Source organism: Hirundo rustica, chromosome 14 (genome assembly GCF_015227805.2).
Source record: "Hirundo rustica isolate bHirRus1 chromosome 14, bHirRus1.pri.v3, whole genome shotgun sequence".
Taxonomy (NCBI): Eukaryota; Metazoa; Chordata; class Aves; order Passeriformes; family Hirundinidae; genus Hirundo; species Hirundo rustica.
The window spans coordinates 16,201,438-16,221,396 of record NC_053463.1 but is presented as its reverse complement, the minus strand read 5'-3'; the positions used below and the strand labels follow the sequence as shown (position 1 = coordinate 16,221,396).

Here is a 19,959-nt window from a genome sequence, read left to right as displayed (position 1 = left end):
CCCCGCCGGTCACTCCGCCGATTCCGCTCCCGCTCCTTCTCAGCTCGCTTCTGTCGGAACCGCCGCCTCTCCGCAGCGCGGTTCCGCACCCCGGGGACGATCGCAAAGCTCTCGGTCGCCGAGCCTGACAGGCAGCGAGCGATGGAGCCGATCCGCAGCGGGCGGGGCTGCCGGCAGCGCTCCCATCTCCTCTCGCTCCTCTCGGTCAGCAGCGGCGCCCGCAGCCTCCTCCCGGCACTGCAGGCACCCAGCGCTGCCCAGCGCTGCCTCGCCCGCGGACAACTCGAGCGGAGGGGACACAACTGATAAGAAATCCTCGCTTTTCGTCCAGCGCGGATCTCCTGCTTCGGCTTTTGTCCACCTGACCTCTGTTTTCATCCTCCACTGATGAGGACCGCACAGAAGTAGCACGCTTCCTTGTGATTATGCTATTTCTACCGCCCGGAAAAATGTCTTTATCATGTCCCTATAACATGAGTTGTAACCATCTCTGAATATGACCTCTAGGGTATCACGAGTTTTACGGCATGCGTCTGAATTGCAAATTCCTCCACCAACCCCAGTTTTTATACCAGTCGTTCTTGCAGAACAGCCTTAAAGCGTATCAAACTAGTGTTATGGAATAGGAAAACTACTTATGAAGAGTCGCAACATTCACAGTGGTCACCGAATCCAGCACTGCAGGGCCGGTCATTGCTATTTTGACCCTGCACATCAGACACTACTCTGAATAAGTCTGCATTACTCCCGGTTCTCCAATCCGGACTTCTCATTTTTTCATTACAATTTTATTCAATATAGGCATGAAAACACTCAATCTGATTACGTAGTACTCCCACACAGAGTTTTTTTTAAATCCTAAATTAACCTGACTCATCAGTATAAGCATTCCCACAGGAGCTTTCCCTCAAAAGAAGGGGTTTGGGCCACCTAACAGACGGTCCAAATACATACTTTCGATAAAAAACTATCGAGAAGGAAAACTCTCCACACCAAGCCCGGCATGTACATCTCATTCTACAGAATAAAGGCCCGCCTCCTTTGTTAATAACGAGTAACAATTAACAAAACATATTTTTCCTAAAGAAAGTCTTTCAGCTGAATCAGAATGTGTCATTATCAAATGTGCTTCAAAACTGCTGAACGTTAAGAACCTCCCAATGAGACTACCAATCCTACAGCTGATGAGGCAGCAATTGCCCGTTCGCAGCACTTAATGCAAAAATAAACACGAGAAAGGATTGTTTCAGGGCGCCATGCAAAAAAGCCATAACCACTAAAAAACTCCGGGAAGGAAAAAAACCACAGCAGCTCGCTGCCACGAGCATATCGTTATTTAAAGGCGCAGAAGGAAGGAATTCGCTTTACAGACCTGAGCTGCGTCCGGGTCAGCGGGCACCTCTCCCACAACGGCGCTACTGCTCGGGTTCGGTTTCTGGCAGGAATCGCCGCTCAGCAGCTCCTCCGCCGACAGCACGGGCACGGGCGGCGGCGGCCAAGCGGCCTCGGGCAGGGCGCGGGCCGGCGCCGCCACGCACAGGTTGTAGGAGTAGGGCAAGGTGCCCTCGCAGAAGTCGGCCGGGAAGGCGGCGCCGGCCACCGAGAAGCGCTGCGCGCCCAGGCAGCGCAGCACGGCGGGCGGCCCGGCCCGGCGCAGGCGCGCCAGCACGGCCAGCGCCACGCTCAGCAGGAAGAGCGCCGACAGCAGCGCCAGCGCCAGCACCAGGTAGAAGTGCAGCTCGGCCGCCGGCGCCTCGGCGCCCGCCGCCCGCTCGCTCAGCTCCGGCAGCGCCTCCTGCAAGCTCTCGGCCAGCACCACGTGCAGCGTGGCCGTGGCCGACAGCGCCGGCTGCCCGTGGTCCTTCACCACGGCCACCAGGCGCTGCTTGGCCGCGTCCCGCTCGGACACGGCCCGCGCCGTGCGCACCTCGCCGCTGTGCAGCCCCACGCGGAACAGCGCCGGCTCCGACGCCTGCACCAGCTCGTACGACAGCCACGCGTTGCGCCCCGCGTCCGCGTCCACCGCCACCACCTTGGCCACCAGGTAGCCGGCCTCGGCCGAGCGCGGAACCACCTCGAAAGGACTCGCCGCCGCTCCCGACGCCTCGCCCGCCGCCGCCGCCGGCCAGAGCACCCGCGGCGCGTTGTCGTTGCGGTCCAGCACGAAGACGCGCACCGTGGCCGTGGAGCTGCGCGCCGGCGCGCCGCCGTCCTGCGCCCGCACGGCCACCGCGAACTCGCGGCAGCGCTCGTAGTCGAAGGAGCGCTGCGCGTACAGCGCGCCGCTCCGCGCCTCCACCGACACCGGCGGCGCCGCGCCCGCCGCGCCCGCGCTGCCGCCCGCCAGCCAGTAGCTCACGCGCCCGTTGGCGCCCGCGTCCGCGTCCCGCGCCTGCACGCGCAGCACCAGCGCGCCCGCCGCGTTGTTCTCCGCCACGTACGCGCTGTACGCCGCCTCCTCGAACACCGGCGCGTTGTCGTTCACGTCCGACACCTCCAGCACCAGCTCCGCGCTGCTCCGCAGCGCCGGCCTGCCCCGGTCCCGGGCCACCACCGTCACGCGGTGCTCGGCCGCCTGCTCGCGGTCCAGCGCGCTCGCCGTCACCACCTTGTACGAGCCGCCCGCAGACGCCACGATCGACAGCGGCGCCTCTCCCGACAGCTCGCACGACACCTGACCGTTCTCGCCCGAGTCTCTGTCCCGCACCTTTAGCACGGCCACAACCGTGCCAGTCGGGGCATCCTCGGGCACGGAGGTCGACAGCGACAAAATCGTAATTTCGGGCGCGTTGTCATTCTCGTCGGTGATGTCGATCTGCACTTCGCAGTGACTCGTGAGACCGCCGCCGTCTCTCGCCTCCAAAACAAACATGTATTTGCTCTTGTCCTCAAAATCGAGGAGATCCGCCGTCCTGACCTCCCCGCTCTCGCTATCGACTGTGAACAACGCCTTGACAATATCCGGGACGCTGCTGAAGGAGTAGGACACTCGCCCGTTCGAGCCTGCGTCCGCATCCGTGGCCCGCACCTGCAGCACCACCGACCCCACCGGCAGATTCTCCGCCACTCGCGCCTCGTAGATCCTTTTGCTGAACACGGGCGGGTTGTCATTGGCGTCTGTCACATTGATACGAACCTGGACAGTCCCAGATCTCGCCGGGTCCCCACCGTCTGTTGCCGTCAGCACCAGCTCAAAGGAGCTCTGCTTCTCCCGGTCCAAAGCTGTCTCCAGCACCAATTCTGGCTGCTTCCTTCCACCGGGGTTTTCCTTTAAGGCTAAACTGAAGGACGGATTGCTGGTGAGCTGGTAAGTCAGCAGCGAGTTGCTTCCAGCGTCTGCATCTCGCGCCATCTCCAGCGGAAAACAAGTACCAGGAGGGATTAATTCACCGATCTCCAGGTCCAGAGCAGCCTTGCTGAACACCGGGGAGTTGTCATTCACGTCCTCGATGGCCACCTCGACGTGGAAAATGTTCAGCGGGTTGTGCACCAGCGCCTCGAAGCTGACGGAGCAGGTCGCCGAGTCGCCGCACATCTCCTCCCGGTCCAGCCGCTCGTTCACGTACAGGTTCCCGTTCTCCTCATTCACGGTGAAGTATTGCTTCTCCTCGCTCAGGCGCAGCTTGCGCGCCGGCAGCTCGTCCGCGCTGAGCCCCAGGTCCCGCGCCAGCGGCCCCACGAGCGAGCCTGCGGCCAGCTCCTCGGGGATGGCGTAGCGGACCCGCTCGGCCGCCGCCCGGCACCACAGGCACAGCAGCAGCGCGGCCGGCAGCGCTCGCCCGCCGCCCGGCCCGCGCCTCTGCCGCCGCCTCTCCGCCATTCTCCGGCCCGCAGCGCTCGCCGCGCTCCCGCACCGCCGCCGCCGCTGCCCTGCCTCCCTCGCGGCCGCTCTCGCCTGACAGAAAGCTGCCTGAAAGGCACCGCCGCTGCCGCTGCCGCTGCGGCCGGCGCCGGGCGAGCGAGCAGCCTGCGGGGGCAGGACGCTGCGGCGGCCGCGGCTCCAGCGCCGCTCGGCGGCGGCCAACAGCGGCACCCGGAGGCGCCGCGACGCCGCTGCAGCCGCCGCACGGCCGCGCTCAACGGGGCCCGGCTCTGGGCGGGGCTCGGGCCGACACCGGCACCGGCCTCTCTCCGCCGCTGCCGACACCAACAGCACCGGCACCGGCTTAATTCGATTCCGCGCCGCTTCTATCTCAGATGTGCTCTCCGCTGCTTTTAGCGCATTCTTTCCAGTCACAACGAACACTCGGAAGCAGACATTCATGGAAGGGCAGTAAAAATTGGAATTTAGCTCTTTTTAATAAAATCACGGCGCATCGGAAGTTGCAATAAATGATAATTAAGGGACGATTTCAAGAGTTTTTTCGAACTTTATCACATCTCTTGAATTGCCCCTTCATTAACTGGGATGAATTAATCTGAGATATAAATCAGCCCACAGCAATGTCAGCAACCCCCATACCAAGACAGCAATAAAACATTTATTCTTTTGTTTGTGACTCATTAATGTTGTTTCCTCTGCTTCTCCATAGCTGAGCACCTGACAGTGGGAAGTGCAAAGCAACGCTGAGTTCTTCAAAGAGCTAAACAATGTGTTCAGTTTCACACTCCAACATTTCTTTAAAGGCCGTTTAGTCCACACCACTGCCATCAGCAGGAACGCTTTCTGCTAGACTTGAATGTTCGAGGCATATCCAAAACATCTCTGGGCAATATGTTCCAATTTCTCACAACCCACATTGCAAAGTTTTCTCCTAATCAAAACCTCTCTTCTTTTAGTTAAAAACACTTCTCTGCTGTCCGATGACCACCAGCACTTGTAAAAAGAAATACATATTTCGTATAAGCTTATTTTAAAAATTGATACAGTGCGATAATTTGAAAAGGCATCACAGAGGTATCATTTCTCCATGCTTGAAGACCTAAGCTCCTTCAGTCCTTCTGCACAGCAGAGATGTTCCAACCCTCAGATCAATTCCATGATCCCTCTGGGGACTCCAGCATGTCCATTTGGGATACTGGCCCAGGATCTGCATGCAGTCTATGGTCTCACAAAAAGCGTTTAGAGGGGAGAAGGATCTCCCTCGACCCGCCGGGCACAAAACTTGTTGTGCAGTGCAGGACACAATCGGAGCAGCAGGTGCCCATGGGCGGCTCATGGCCCATCTTGTCACCCACCCAGAACCCAAAGTACTTCTCTGCTAAGCGCTTCCCTGTCCCCTGCTCTCTGTTCACACTGGGGATTGCCCTACCCCGGGTGCAGGACCTTGCACTTTGCCCTGTTCACCTCCGTGATGGTTGCACGGGGCCACTTCTCCAGCCCAGCCCTCGGTGGCATCTCTGCCCTCTGGGGAATCAACTCACACTGGTGGCAGCTGCAAATGTTCTCAGGGTGCACTCGATCCCATTGTCCATGGAGGTACTAAACAGTCCTGGTCCCAGTAAGGACCCCTGAGGGACAACACAAGTTACTGCTTTCCAGCTGGACATGGAGCCACTGCCAAGAACTCTTTGGAGATGGCTGTGCAGCCTGTTCCTCTGCCATTTAACAGCCTCCAGATGATTGCCCAGCATCTTCCTCCAGGTGATGATGTGGGGGACACTGCACAGGTTCTCCCCCTGGCCCCTGATCTGTTCATGGAAACCTTGGCTGGGCTGGGTGGCTGCTCTGCACTTTGACGACCGCAGCAGAGATGTTTCTGCATTATTACACGACAGACAAAGTGCTCCTGGGTGAGCACAGCTGTGCTTATGAAACCCTTCCTCTTTACAGCTGGAACCATCCCAGGTGCGTGTGGGAACTGCACCTGCACTCGGGCAATCGGGACAGAGGAGACCTTCCACACAAGATCAGACACGCTCAGGCTGAGCTCATGACAACAAGCAGTGCAAGAGTCAGGAACACAGAGAAATGAACAGATGCAATAACATTTTGTAGGGCTCACTTGCTCCACAGAAGCAACTCCAATCACACTGCACTCCATCAGGCACGGGCCTGTGTTATCTGTGACATATGACAAGCAAGGGAATGACCGACTTCTTCTCCAGCCTCACACACACAGCTCCCCTCTCTTCTTCTTCTTCTGCGCCATGCAGCTGGGAGGTTTTGCTTGTGGCCATCTCCTCTCTGGTCCACTTGATCATGAGATGATAGTTCCCTGCAGCCACACCCAGAAGGGAGGTACATTTGTCTGCTCACCACCATCATGGTAAGGAACTGAAGGATTCTAAAGCACACAGTTGATAAACAACCATCCTAAAAGATCAGCACTCATCCAAGGGAGAATGGCTCATCAAACCATTGGCTTAGAGGGAATCTCCTCCCTGTCTTTATCACCTGCTCTTCTCCACCACACACATGCAACCTCTGCTAAAGTCATATTTCCATCTATTTCTCCCAGCAGGAACAGAACACAAAGTCACTCTCACATCTCCTGACTTCCACTCCCACTGGAAGAAGAAACAAGAACACTCCATACATTCCTAAAAAAGATAGGTTGTTGATAACTGTAGGTGTACCCACATACAGAGTAAATCAAGGGAGAAAAAAATGAAAAAGCAAAGCTTGCAGAAAACCCCAAACCATGAATCAGATAAGGCAGGGAAGCATTTGAAGACAACAAGCTCTCAGAGATGCTCACAGTGAAGGCCTTGGTTCTAGGCCTTGGTTCTAGGCATTGGCCTTCAAATTCATCCCTGAGAGCACTGAGAAGTCACTCAGGTCTCAAGCTGCAAGTGTGGCCCTAAAGACTGACACTGGACAGCAGGACAGGGGCCTTCATTTGAAGAATTCGTCCTGGCCTCAGCAACTTTTCTACTGCATGGCCTGCTCACCTTGCACAGTTATGAAACCAGCACTTTAAACAGCTTCTCATCCGCCTCTTTCTCAAGTTACATCTTCTGACAAATGATAACAGATTCTCCTACTGCTTCTGCTTCCCACTCTTCCTCTTTCCCACACACACACAACTCTTTCCTAGGTGGCTGAAGTACGGATTTGCTGGAAAACAACAGGCACAATTCCAAATTTAAAAGTACTGATGAGAATTGTGAAAATGAGCTGCAACCCAACCTGGAAACAAAGGCCAGAGTGAAAGTGCAATTCCATCTCTGAAGAAATTCGACATTGCAATGTTGCACAGAAATACAGATGGATGATGGAGGTTTCACACAGGATTAATTAGCTGTTCTAGACAAGAATTATGGTTCTACAGGAACAGTTACTGTTGAGGTCATTGTCCTTGATGAGAGAGAAACCAGGATCAGAACAGAACAGAAATGGCTCTGGCTTTGGCTCCAAGCAGCAAATCAAACCATTTCTCAGCCAAACCCACACAGATTCACCGCTTTTCCTGGCACAGAACTGAGCTCTCACCCTCCTCACTCTGCATTCACAGCCTTCAGGTTCACCATCAGCATATACCAACATTTTGGTTGCGTCTTGGCCACAGAGAGAACAACACCTTGGGGAAACATATATTTATGAAGTTGTATGTCTTTAATGAAATATTCAAGGTCAGGCTGGGAGGTGCTACGAGCAACCTGCTCTGGTGGAAGATGTCCCTGCCCACGTCAGAAGAGTTGGAACAACATCTCCTCTAAGGTCCTTTTCAACACAAACCATTCTATGAGTCTGTGTTTCCATGATTCTATGATTACATGAACAGCTTCAAGGTAGGGATGAGAGACACCCTCCCTACTGGATCATTCTATGGTTTGGAGTTTGCAGGATTGCCAGGCACAATCAGCATCAACTTTACTCCTTGACAAGAAAACAAGCAAACAAACAAACAACCCAACCCAACCAAATCATCCAAACAAACTTAATCAACCCAGCCAGGAATGGGAAAACACCAGCAGAGTGTCAATCACGGCCTCACATCTCAGATCGTGTCAGCTGTAGTATATACACAGCACAGGAAACTCGATTGTAACAGATGCACAGGAGGCCTCACACAGGAGCTCACCCCAGACAGTCATTTCCTTGCAGAGAAAGATAAAGAAAGAGCTTGGAACCTCAGCTGTGGGCCTCATCTCACTACTAGGACAAATAGAACTCGACACAATCCATTCATTCATTTTGGACTCTATCACAGTGAACTCCAGCAGCGGCCCTGTCTCAGGATAGACAGACTTCTTCTCTCTGGCCAAACACAACAGGAAAGCAAAGTTTGCCTACGAACGTCCGTAGAAGAAAAGCTGTGTGCACAGCTTCTCAGATCCCAAGCATCACAACTAAGATTATTCTGTTCCTCCCAATTATTTCAACAAGTGGAAAATGTCATATGGGCAATAAATGGTTACCAGCTCTGTCAAAGACCCAGGCAGCCAAGGGTCAGCTCCAAGGCAACATCACCGTTCTTCAGCACGTGGACTCCTCACAGCATGTGTGCCCACCACTCTGGATTCCAAAGAGTACCCAACCCAAAGTAGGCCATTTGAGCCCAAAGCACACAACATCAAACCATCAGACTCCTCCTGACTCATGTTCATAAGGCCAGCAATAGCCCTGGGCACCAACAAAACACATGCCATGTCTCCAGCAGTGCCTCCTCACACACCACACCCCCAACACTCCCCCCGGGCCCTTCACAGCCCACGTGGTTATCACAGATCTTCCGAATTTAGAGACTCCACCAGATGGAAAGCTGCTCACACAGTATCTCCTTACCACGGATAATATTTGAGTTCTCACCCCAGCCATGGGACAAGAAAAGCATTTCTGACAGAGACATTTTAAAGAAACACCTCGATGGAAGTCTCTCTCTTTTCACCTACACACAGGAAGGAACCTTCTTCACATCATCAGAACAGTGACACAGAAAGTCATCACCTGCAGAACTGAGGAGCTCACAACACTCTTCTGGGTCATATAACTCAGAGGAGATGATTAATAACTTTATTTATAGGCACCACATACATAGCTTGATCTTCCCATATGACATCTTTCATAAGTACAACATGAAGCTTTTAGTGACACAATTATGATGTTGTGCAAATACTTAGTTAGAACATCCCAGGGTTCTCCATGCAGCTGGAATACATATCCTCTAGACAATTACTTTGAGAAGAAAAACCTCACATTGCCTCATACTAGAGACAGGAACTGGACAGGGAATGGAGGAAATCATTCCCTTGAGTCTTTCAGCAGACATCCACACACAGCTCACAGGACTCAGATTTCCAGCCCTTCACATCATCCATGCGGTTCTTCCACCCATACACCTTAAAAACACCTGACAGGGGAGGCCCAGCTCCCCAGACCACGCTTCTGAACACCACTCATTTCACAGAGCTATCTTCACTTCTCTGTGCTATGGAAGTTGCATTTGCCTCATCATTGAGTTCTGTGAAGACACCTCATAGGCCCAAAAGGAAAGAGCCCAGCAGCCTTCAGAGACAGACTGAGTCAGAGAATATCTGCACAGGGGGAATTATGCCCGCCTTATATCTCCCACTGCACCTTGAATCTCTCCCTTCCCACCCACGCAATTCTCTTGCCATGCTAAATATTTCACAGCCAAGGCTCATCCAGCTCCATTTGACACACCTCTACTTTAAAAAACAAGAAAAGCACACAACCCAAATCAGTTCTGCCATTTCCTCCTGCATTTCCTCCTCCACACGCAGCCCCACACAGGCTTCTCAAAGAGTCACAACTTCAAGAGCATCCTTCATCTCCATGACAGACAGACAGACATCATCAAGGAACACTTGTTGCTCGGCCCAATCCTCTGTTGGGGACAAAGATCAAAGCATGGATGACACAACATCTTTCTCTCCTGTCCTCCACTGTGGATCATGGAGAACGATAAAGGCTGAGAGCAACGTGCAGAGAAGTTCCAGGCAAAGCCACCAGCATTTTGTTCAGGACACATTCAGCCTATTCAAGCACATCTGCTGTTGGGAAGACACAAGAGCCTGCTAAAAACTTGTATTTCTTACAAACGTGACACATCCCTTCAGAAGATCAGATACTGACAGGAACACGGATTCTACACAGCACTGCTGACACAGGGGAAGAACAGCAGGAACCTGATAAATACCCAAACTTCTGACCTCACAAACAGCCTCTGCCAGCAGCAGCCTTCTCCCTCCTTCCTTCCTCACTAACTGGAACGCTGAGGAACGACCCTGTGCTTACACAATGACACCCACGGGCACCAGCCTTCAGAATGTCACCAGAGGAAACTCCACCTTGCTTTTAAACCAAATCCCCCAGGCAAGCCAGGGAACACGGCAGGGAAAGGGCAGGGGAGCATCAGCAGAAAGCGTGGTGGAGAAAATCTGGATGGAGAAACTTACAGAGAAAAAAGATCAGAACATGGATGGACACTAAGAGACTTCTCTGCTTATCAGAAATAAAGTGTTCTCGAGAGCACGACCGATACAGAGCTCTGATACAAGCCCAGGTATCAAAGAATCTGCTCCAAGACCCCCTCATCCTGTTACAGCACACACCCAAGATGGAGAAGAGAACTCTCAACCCTTAATGTGAAGTGTCCACCTGTGCTCAAGAACAGCCTGTCACAGGAAGCACCACGCATCAGGAAACCCATCTGAAGAAGAACATTCAGGTTTCTCTTTCCTCTCCCTGACAGGCAGACAGACATTGTCAATGGCCAGCTGCTGCCTGGACCATTGCTCTACATGCGGCTCAAAGATGACAGAATAGACGAATGCCAAGACATTTCCTGGCCAACGTGCATTGTCATGGAGAAACGTAAATCCTGAGAGCAGAATGAAAGGAGAAAAGTGGAGTTACAGTACTCAGACAACCTCACCCAAGCAAACTCACGGGCTTTAGGAAAGAAACCGATCCTACCAATAACTTTACATCCGTTCCCTAATAACTTAGGAACTTAATTCATCCATTCAGAAGAAGTTAGAAGGAGAACCAATGGCACAGGTCTGGAAACACAATGACAAACAATCTGGCGCTTGATAAAATAATAAAGCCATGGTCTAAAAATCTCCATCCAAGAGCAGCCTCCCTTCTGCCACAGCTTCCACCCAGATAAGACTGTGCACCGAGCCCACGTCCATCTCCCCGCAGCAAGAATCTGCACGAGAACACAGCGCGTCGGGAAACGAAAGGTGACCTTCCTTGGCAGCAAAGCTCCTTCCACAAGGCAGGGAACAGAGCGGGGGAAAGGGCAGGGAAGCATCGGGGGAATTGGCCGGGGAGAAAAGGCGGCCAGAGGAACTCACCGAGGGAGCGGAGGGGTCCGAGGGGCGGGCGGCAGCAGAATCCTCGTCGCCGAGCAGCGGCTTGGGCTCGTCGGGCAGCGGCCGCGCCGGGAGGGTGTCGCAGCAGCTGTCGCGGGAGAAGCGCAGGTGGCTCTTGCGCGAGTCGGCCGTGAGCGACACGTCGTGCGAGTAGGAGTGCAGGAAGGCGCGCACGCCGTCGATGCCCACGAAGTGCGAGACGGGCACGCCGCGCAAGGCGGCGGCGGCGGCGGGCGGCAGCAGCCGGCGGCGGCGCCAGCGCCGCAGGCGCAGCGCCAGCAGCAGCAGCAGGAAGGCGAGGAAGAGGCAGGAGACGGCGGCCACGGCCAGCACGAGCCAGCGCGTCAGGCCGCCGGCCGGCTCGCCCGGCGCCGCCGCCTCGGCCGCGCCGCCCAGCTCGGCCAGCAGCTCGGCCACGCTGTCGGCCAGCAGCACGCTGAGCGTGGCCGTGGCCGACAGCGCCGGCCGCCCGTGGTCCTTCACCACCACCACCAGGCTGTGGCGCGCCGCGTCGCGGGCCAGCGGCGAGCGCGCCGTGCGCACCTCGCCGCTGTGCAGCCCCACGCGGAACAGCCCCGGCTCCGTGGCCTTGGCCAGCTCGTACGACAGCCACGCGTTCTGCCCCGCGTCCGCGTCCACCGCCACCACCTTGGCCACCAGCGCGCCGGCCTCCGACCCGCGCGGCGCCAGCTCCACGCCCGACCACGCGCCGCCCGAGCCCGCGCCCGCCGGCGGGTACAGCACCCGCGGCGCGTTGTCGTTCTCGTCCGCGATCAGCAGCCGCACCGACGCGTTGCCGCTCAGCGCCGGCGCGCCGCCGTCCTCCGCAACCACCCACAGCTGCAGCTCGCGCACCTGCTCGTAGTCCAGGGAGCGCAGCGCGTACAGCGCGCCCGTCTCCGCCTGCACCGACACGTACGACGACAGCGGCGCGCCCCGCACCCGCCCCTCCCGCAGCCGGTACCGCACGCGCGCGTTCTGCCCCGCGTCCGCGTCCGTCGCAAGCACCCTCAGCACCAGCGCGCCCGCCGCGTTGTTCTCCGCCAGCCGCGCGCTGTAGCGCTCCTCCGCGAACACCGGCGCGTTGTCGTTCACGTCCAGCACCCGCAGCGCCAGCACCGCGCTGCTCTGCAGCGCCGGCGACCCGCCGTCCGCCGCCCGCACCGTCACCTTGTACTCCGACACCTGCTCTCGGTCCAGCTCTCTCGCTGTCACCACGCGGTAGTAATCATCAAAGGACTTCTCCAGCCGGAACGGGACGTCCTTTTCAAGCGAGCAGCGCACGGCACCGTTGGCCCCCGAGTCCCGGTCCTGCACGTGTAACAGGGCGACCACGGTCCCTGACGGGGCATCCTCAGAAATCTCACTCAGCGCTGACCTCACAGAAATCACTGGCACATTATCATTTATGTCTGTCACGGTGATCGTGACTTTGGCAGTGTCAAAAAGCTGTCCTCCGTCCCGTGCCTGCACCTCCAGTTCGTAAGAGTCTCCTTCCTCGAAGTCCAGACTTCGAAACAGACTGATCGCTCCAGTCTCGGAGTCCAGATGGAAGATATCCGATGCCATGTTGGAAACCTTTTTCAACGAGTATTTCACGAGCCCGTACAATCCCTCATCGGCATCCGTGGCCGTGACGGTGACGAGGACAGAGCCCACGGGCACGTCCTCGGGCACACGCACCGTGTACTCCGCCTGGCTGAACACGGGCGCGTTGTCGTTCACGTCCACCACCGTCACACGGATCCGAGCCGTGCCCGTCCGTGCCGGATCGCCGCCGTCGCTCGCCCTCAGCACCAGCTCGTGAAACGCCGCCTCCTCCCGGTCCAGCGCCTTGGCCAGCACCAGCTCGGGACGCTGATCGCCGCCGGGGCCCGCCTGCACGGCCAGCGAGAAGTGCTCGTCACCGCTCAGCTCGTAGCGCTGCAGGGAATTCCGGCCCGAGTCCGGGTCGTGAGCGTCTGGCAGGGGAAACCGCGACCCCGGGAGCTGTCAGTCTCGCTCATTCTCATTCTTTTCCAGCTCAATTCCTGAAAGCTCGGCGCGTTGTCGTTAATGTCCGTGATTTCCACTTCGATTCGGTAAACCTGCATTTCCCCCTCCACGATCAGCTCACAGCGCAGCACGCATTTCTCCACCAGCCGGCACAGCTGCTCTCTGTCGATCCTCTCCGCCGTCACTAAATGTCCCGTCTTCCCGTGCAGAGCGAAATACTGCGTCCTACCTTCCGAGACCACTCGGACGCCGCGATCTCTTAGCTCCGGCAGCTGCAGCCCCAGGTCGTTGGCCACGTCGCCCACGAAGGAGCCCTTGGGCATCTCCTCGGGCACCGAGTAGCGCAGCTGCCCCCACGCCGCCTCCCACGCCGCCAGCAGGACGGCCCAGAGCAGAGCTCGCTGCCGCCGGCCCCAGCGCCTCCCCGCCGCGCACATCTCCGCCGCGGTAATGTCGATCCTGCTCCAATTCCCGCTCACTCTCCGGCTCGCCTCTCACAGCCGCTGCTGCCGGCCACTCTATCTCTCCGCTGCACAGTTCCTCCCGGCGGGGATGATCGCAGGCCGTCCGCCGCCGAGACAGACCGCGAGAGCGACCGAGCGAGCTCCGCAGCGGGCGGGGCTGCCGGCAGCGCTCCCATCTCCTCTCGCTCCTCTCGGTCAGCAGCGGCGCCCGCAGCCTCCTCCCGGCACTGCAGGCACCCAGCGCTGCCCAGCGCTGCCTCGCACACGGGAGGCTCTCGGGGGTCACACCGCCGTCCCCGAGTCCTGCGGTCCCCTTCAGCCTTGTGCTTGTCTCCAGCAGATCTCGACTTTAACCTTTTAGCTCATCGCGATCAGACGCCAAGTAGAGAACTCCTGTGATTTGATTTTATTTATCGCACCGGAAAACATTCTTGGAATGCTGGTTTATGATAAAGTTCTTTTAAGATGGCTTGGAGAATATTACAACTAGTGTTGTGTGAATTCGTTATAAACCCCAATTTCTGATACCAATGGCACAGCTTTTGCGGCTGTCTTTGAGACATAAACTTTAGAGAATTAAGGATTTTAGAGGGGTTAAAATCTTAGTTAGAGATAAGCTTTGCTGAAATTAACTAAAGTAGATAGGTAGGCTTTGCTGAAATTCAAAGGTAGTCATTAACTAAGAGAAACTGGGTCTGGGATCACTCTTCCGTATTAGAATAACTGATTACTTGTCAGCTTTATCTTTGGTTAGCTGCGTTGATAATGAAGAATGCAGAAGCTGATAAATACCTTTTAGGAACATAAGACAAGTGTAGGCCTCCTCTGCCCAGAAACCCATTGAACGGTCACGAAGACAGGAAATAGGAGTCCTACCAAGGGTTCATTTATCACATTTGCATCGAAAAGGTCAGAACGAGGAAGACTTCTTTACTTCCTCATTTTGGGGACCCCTCCCCATGAAAAGGACCACCGACCCATTTCAAAGAACAAACTACGCTTGCTTAATAGCTTTTGAGCTAATTACCATACGAGGCGGGGAATGGGATGTACCAGGGGTATGAATATGCATTTGTGTTTGGGGTATTCAATGCTTTTGTCAATAAAAGCACTCTGTGATCACCTGTAAATTCCGCTGTGTATTTGGGAGCTATCCCGCACGCTGCCCGCTGCCCGTGTATAAACATACACTTCCTAACATTAAACTGTTAGAGAGCTTTTGTCCCTCACAGCTGGGTATCGATACTACATCAGGACCCATATTTCCTTTAATAAATCATCTTGCTTGATTTATTTTGTCTCTCCCTTTGTATAAACCAAAACGACACTCACTGGAATGACATCAGTGACGTTCGTCTGCCAATCCCCACCATACCAGATGCAGTGATGACGATCCCCGCTCAAAGTGAATTGTCCAAGGGACTGACCTCCCTTTACGGACTTTGTGAGCCTGCACCTGCACTTCGTCGGATGCTCTGGATCAACCTGTGTTGTTTTACCTTCTCCAGCCATCACTTTCAGATTGTTCATTGTAGCCTGGAACAGCACAGCTCGTGATTACACACATTACCCCATCACACAGTTCTTTCGTGGACAGCAGGCACCAACCATGCCCAGGAACTTGGCCATCCATTCCAAAATAAAAACAAAAGCCACCGAAAAGCGAATCTCTCTTTGGGACAAAATACAAAAATACAAATCAGGCTCTGAAGCGCCAAACAGAGGGGTTTTGCTTTTGGAGATCCAATTCTGTGGCTTAGCTGCAGCTAAATAATGTCTGAACAAAAGAAATCCGTCCTGCAGTGTAAGCATTTGCTCAATGCCTCAAAAGATGGGAAGGCACACGGCAGAGGAACAAGCTGTAAATTCCTATTCACGGATCCCCACGCACCTCCTTTGGAAGCCCAGCATCTCAAGAGCATTAACCGACGGGGTTTTGCCCAACTATAAACCGGGTCCATGTACATTGCTTCCGGAAAGAATCTTTCCATTTTTAGGAAATTCAGAAAATATTTATAGAGAAATATTCTCAGTAGAACCTGAATGTGCGATGAAACAAAGAGGAGTTTCAAAACATTTACAATATTTCACTCAGCAGAAGTAGAACGGCAAGAATCTCCTCACTGAGACTACACCTGTGAATTTTGCTTTTTTTTTTTTCTTTTGATATCCCACTCGGCACCTTCACTGCTGCCTTCAATACAAGAAACTACCACCGAGGATGGGGGAAAAAATACAAAAAAAACCCCAACAAAACAAATAAACACAAAACCTGAAGAAAAATACTTGCAGGGAGAAACGATGCCTGGAATCCTGGAATAAGTAACCTGTCCCGCTTAGGCTCCCAGCTCTACAGAAACCGAACCCCGAAACACGACAAACATTCTCCTACATCACCATGAAGATGAAGGAACAAGATTTCGTGGTGAAAACACGTACATTTCAGTGAAAAAATCCTACTGCAAACGTGATTTCCTTTAAGAGAAGTCTGCCGTGAAACAGCAGTGCTCTGTAAAAGGAATTGACAGTCACGTTCTACAGGGTAAGAAAAGAACTTTACAAAGATCGGGACAAACCGTGCCTGGATGCAATTTATCCATCCCACTACAGAGATAACGCTCTGTCATCAGGTAAATAATTCCTCGAAAATAAGAGTCACCCTCCACACACCTACCATTTCTACATCAACATACCTGCAACACATGGGAGGATAAAGAGAAAAGAGCTAGGAATCATAGGCAACTTCGTGGTTCAGGACGTCACAGGAAGTGTTTCTTTGCCTGTCCCATACCGAAACAGTATTATTCACCCAGCTGACAAAGCGATCAACTTGATCAATCTTAGGAAACAGGAATCGAAGGGAAAATCTCCAAGAAAATTGATTTACCGCATTCACAGCCGCAAATATAAATGGCAGAGGTAGTCAAAGTCCCTAAACTGTACCAGAAACTGTAACCACCGAAGGAGGGTGGGAGCCCGCGGGCACTGCAGAGAGACACATCTCAGGCAAACAGAGGGAAAGGAGGATGAAGGTTTGGAAATGCTCAATGCGAATAGCGCGAGCGAGAGGCTTTACAGACCTGCGGTGCATCGGGGTCGGCGGGCGGCTCCCCGGTCTCGGCGCCGCTGATGGGGCTCGGTTTCTGGCAGGAATCGCCGCTCAGCAGCTCCTCCGCCGACAGCACGGGCACGGGCGGCGGCGGCCAAGCGGCCTCGGGCAGGGCGCGGGCCGGCGCCGCCACGCACAGGTTGTAGGAGTAGGGCAAGGTGCCCTCGCAGAAGTCGGCCGGGAAGGCGGCGCCGGCCACCGAGAAGCGCTGCGCGCCCAGGCAGCGCAGCACGGCCGGGCGGCCCGGCCCGGCGCAGGCGCGCCAGCACGGCCAGCGCCACGCTCAGCAGGAAGAGCGCCGACAGCAGCGCCAGCGCCAGCACCAGGTAGAAGTGCAGCTCGGCCGCCGGCGCCTCGGCGCCCGCCGCCCGCTCGCTCAGCTCCGGCAGCGCCTCCTGCAAGCTCTCGGCCAGCACCACGTGCAGCGTGGCCGTGGCCGACAGCGCCGGCTGCCCGTGGTCCTTCACCACGGCCACCAGGCGCTGCTTGGCCGCGTCCCGCTCGGACACGGCCCGCGCCGTGCGCACCTCGCCGCTGTGCAGCCCCACGCGGAACAGCGCCGGCTCCGACGCCTGCACCAGCTCGTACGACAGCCACGCGTTTGCGCCCCGCGTCCGCGTCCACCGCCACCACCTTGGCCACCAGGTAGCCGGCCTCGGCCGAGCGCGGAACCACCTCGAAAGGACTCGCCGCCGCTCCCGCCGCCTCGCCCGCCGCCGCCGCCGGCCAGAGCACCCGCGGCGCGTTGTCGTTGCGGTCCAGCACGAAGACGCGCACCGTGGCCGTGGAGCTGCGCGCCGGCGCGCCGCCGTCCTGCGCCCGCACGGCCACCGCGAACTCGCGGCAGCGCTCGTAGTCGAAGGAGCGCTGCGCGTACAGCGCGCCGCTCCGCGCCTCCACCGACACCGGCGGCGCCGCGCCCGCCGCGCCCGCGCTGCCGCCCGCCAGCCAGTAGCTCACGCGCCCGTTGGCGCCCGCGTCCGCGTCCCGCGCCTGCACGCGCAGCACCAGCGCGCCCGCCGCGTTGTTCTCCGCCACGTACGCGCTGTACGCCGCCTCCTCGAACACCGGCGCGTTGTCGTTCACGTCCGACACCTCCAGCACCAGCTCCGCGCTGCTCCGCAGCGCCGGCCTGCCCCGGTCCCGGGCCACCACCGTCACGCGGTGCTCGGCCGCCTGCTCGCGGTCCAGCGCGCTCGCCGTCACCACCTTGTACGAGCCGCCCGCCGACGCCACGATCGACAGCGGCGCCTCTCCCGACAGCTCGCACGACACCTGACCGTTCTCGCCGGAGTCTCTGTCTCGCACTTTCAGCACGGCCACCACGGTGCCGACCGGCGCGTCCTCAGGGACTGGACTCGACAGTGACAGAATTGTGATCTCGGGTGCGTTGTCATTCTCGTCCATGATGTCGATCTCAACTTCGCAGTGACTGGTCAGCCCGCCGCCGTCTCTCGCCTCCACGCCGAAGCTGTATTTATTCTTCTGCTCGAAATCCAGGGGACCCACCGTCCTGACCTCCCCGCTGTCGCTTTCGACAGCGAACAACGCCTTGACAGTATCCGGGACGCTGCTGAAGGAGTAGGACACTCGCCCGTTCGAGCCTGCATCCGCATCCGTGGCTCGTACCTGCAGCACCACCGACCCCACCGGCAGATTCTCCGCCACTCGCGCCTCGTAGAGGCTTTTGCTGAACACGGGCGGGTTGTCATTGGCGTCTGTCACATTGATGCGAACCTGGACAGTTCCGGATCTCGCGGGGTCCCCACCGTCCACCGCTGTCAGCACAAGCTCAAAGGAGCTCTGCTTCTCCCGGTCCAATGCTCTCTCCAGCACTAATTCCGGCTGCTTCTTCCCACCGGGGTTTTCCTTCAAGGACAGTGAGAAGGAGGGGTTGCTGGTAAGCTGATAAATCAGCAGCGAGTTGCTTCCTGCGTCCTCATCGTGGGCCATCTCCAGCGGAAAACGAGCACCGGGAAGCGTCCATTCATCAATCTCCAGGTCCAAAGCAGCCTTGCTGAACACCGGGGAGTTGTCATTCACGTCCTCGATCGCCACCTCGACGTGGAAAATGTTCAGCGGGTTGTGCACCAGCGCCTCGAAGCTGACGGAGCAGGTCGCCGAGTCGCCGCACATCTCCTCCCGGTCCAGCCGCTCGTTCACGTACAGGTTCCCGTTCTCCTCATTCACGGTGAAGTATTGCTTCTCCTCGCTCAGGCGCAGCTTGCGCGCCGGCAGCTCGTCCGCGCTGAGCCCCAGGTCCCGCGCCAGCGGCCCCACGAGCGAGCCTGCGGCCAGCTCCTCGGGGATGGCGTAGCGGACCCGCTCGGCCGCCGCCCGGCACCACAGGCACAGCAGCAGCGCGGCCGGCAGCGCTCGCCCGCCGCCCGGCCCGCGCCTCTGCCGCCGCCTCTCCGCCATTCTCCGGCCCGCAGCGCTCGCCGCGCTCCCGCACCGCCGCCGCCGCTGCCCTGCCTCCCTCGCGGCCGCTCTCGCCTGACAGAAAGCTGCCTGAAAGGCACCGCCGCTGCCGCTGCCGCTGCGGCCGGCGCCGGGCGAGCGAGCAGCCTGCGGGGGCAGGACGCTGCGGCGGCCGCGGCTCCAGCGCCGCTCGGCGGCGGCCAACAGCGGCACCCGGAGGCGCCGCGACGCCGCTGCAGCCGCCGCACGGCCGCGCTCAACGGGGCCCGGCTCTGGGCGGGGCTCGGGCCGACACCGGCACCGGCCTCTCTCCGCCGCTGCCGACACCAACAGCACCGGCACCGGCTTAATTCGATTCCACGCCGCTCCTCTCTCAGATGTGCTCTCCGCTGCTTTTAGCGCATTCTTTCCAGTCACAACGAACACTCGGAAGCCGACATTCATGAAAGGGCAGTAAAAATGGAATTTAGCTCTTTTTAATAAGATCACGGCACATCTACTGCTGCAATAAACCATAATTAGGGACGATCGCAAGAGTTTTTTCGAACTGTATCACATCTCTTGAATTGCCCCTTCATTAACTGGGATGAATTAATCGGAGCTATAAATCAGCCCACAGCACTGTCAGCAAGCCCCATGCTAAAATAGCAGAAAAACATTTATTCTTTTGTTTGTGACTCATTAAAGTTGTTTCCTCTGCATCTCCATAGCTGAGCACCTGACAGTGGGAAGTGCAAAGCA

The 19,959-nt window shown here is 56.7% G+C and overlaps 4 protein-coding genes across 4 annotated transcripts in view; all 4 read right to left on the bottom strand.

The window, feature by feature from the left end:
- LOC120759063 (protocadherin gamma-C3-like) overlaps positions 1-19,959 on the bottom strand; it is a 122,374-nt gene that overhangs the window by 49,693 nt on the left and 52,722 nt on the right. The window lies entirely within an intron of this gene.
- On the bottom strand, positions 1,337-4,264 carry LOC131378656 (protocadherin gamma-B5-like). The gene has a single exon (XM_058422517.1). The coding sequence runs from the start codon at positions 4,262-4,264 to the stop codon at positions 1,337-1,339; it is 2,928 nt and encodes a 975-aa protein (XP_058278500.1).
- Positions 4,944-13,832, bottom strand: LOC120759066 (protocadherin gamma-A10-like). Its single transcript, XM_040077949.2, is given in 3 exon segments — positions 4,944-6,158; positions 11,212-13,256; positions 13,259-13,832. Coding segments are annotated over 3 exon segments (2,466 nt in total). The 5' UTR covers positions 13,662-13,832; the 3' UTR covers positions 4,944-6,140.
- Positions 16,733-19,662, bottom strand: LOC120759349 (protocadherin gamma-B5-like). The gene is given in 3 exon segments (XM_040078529.1): positions 16,733-17,041; positions 17,043-17,399; positions 17,401-19,662. Coding segments are annotated over 3 exon segments (2,928 nt in total).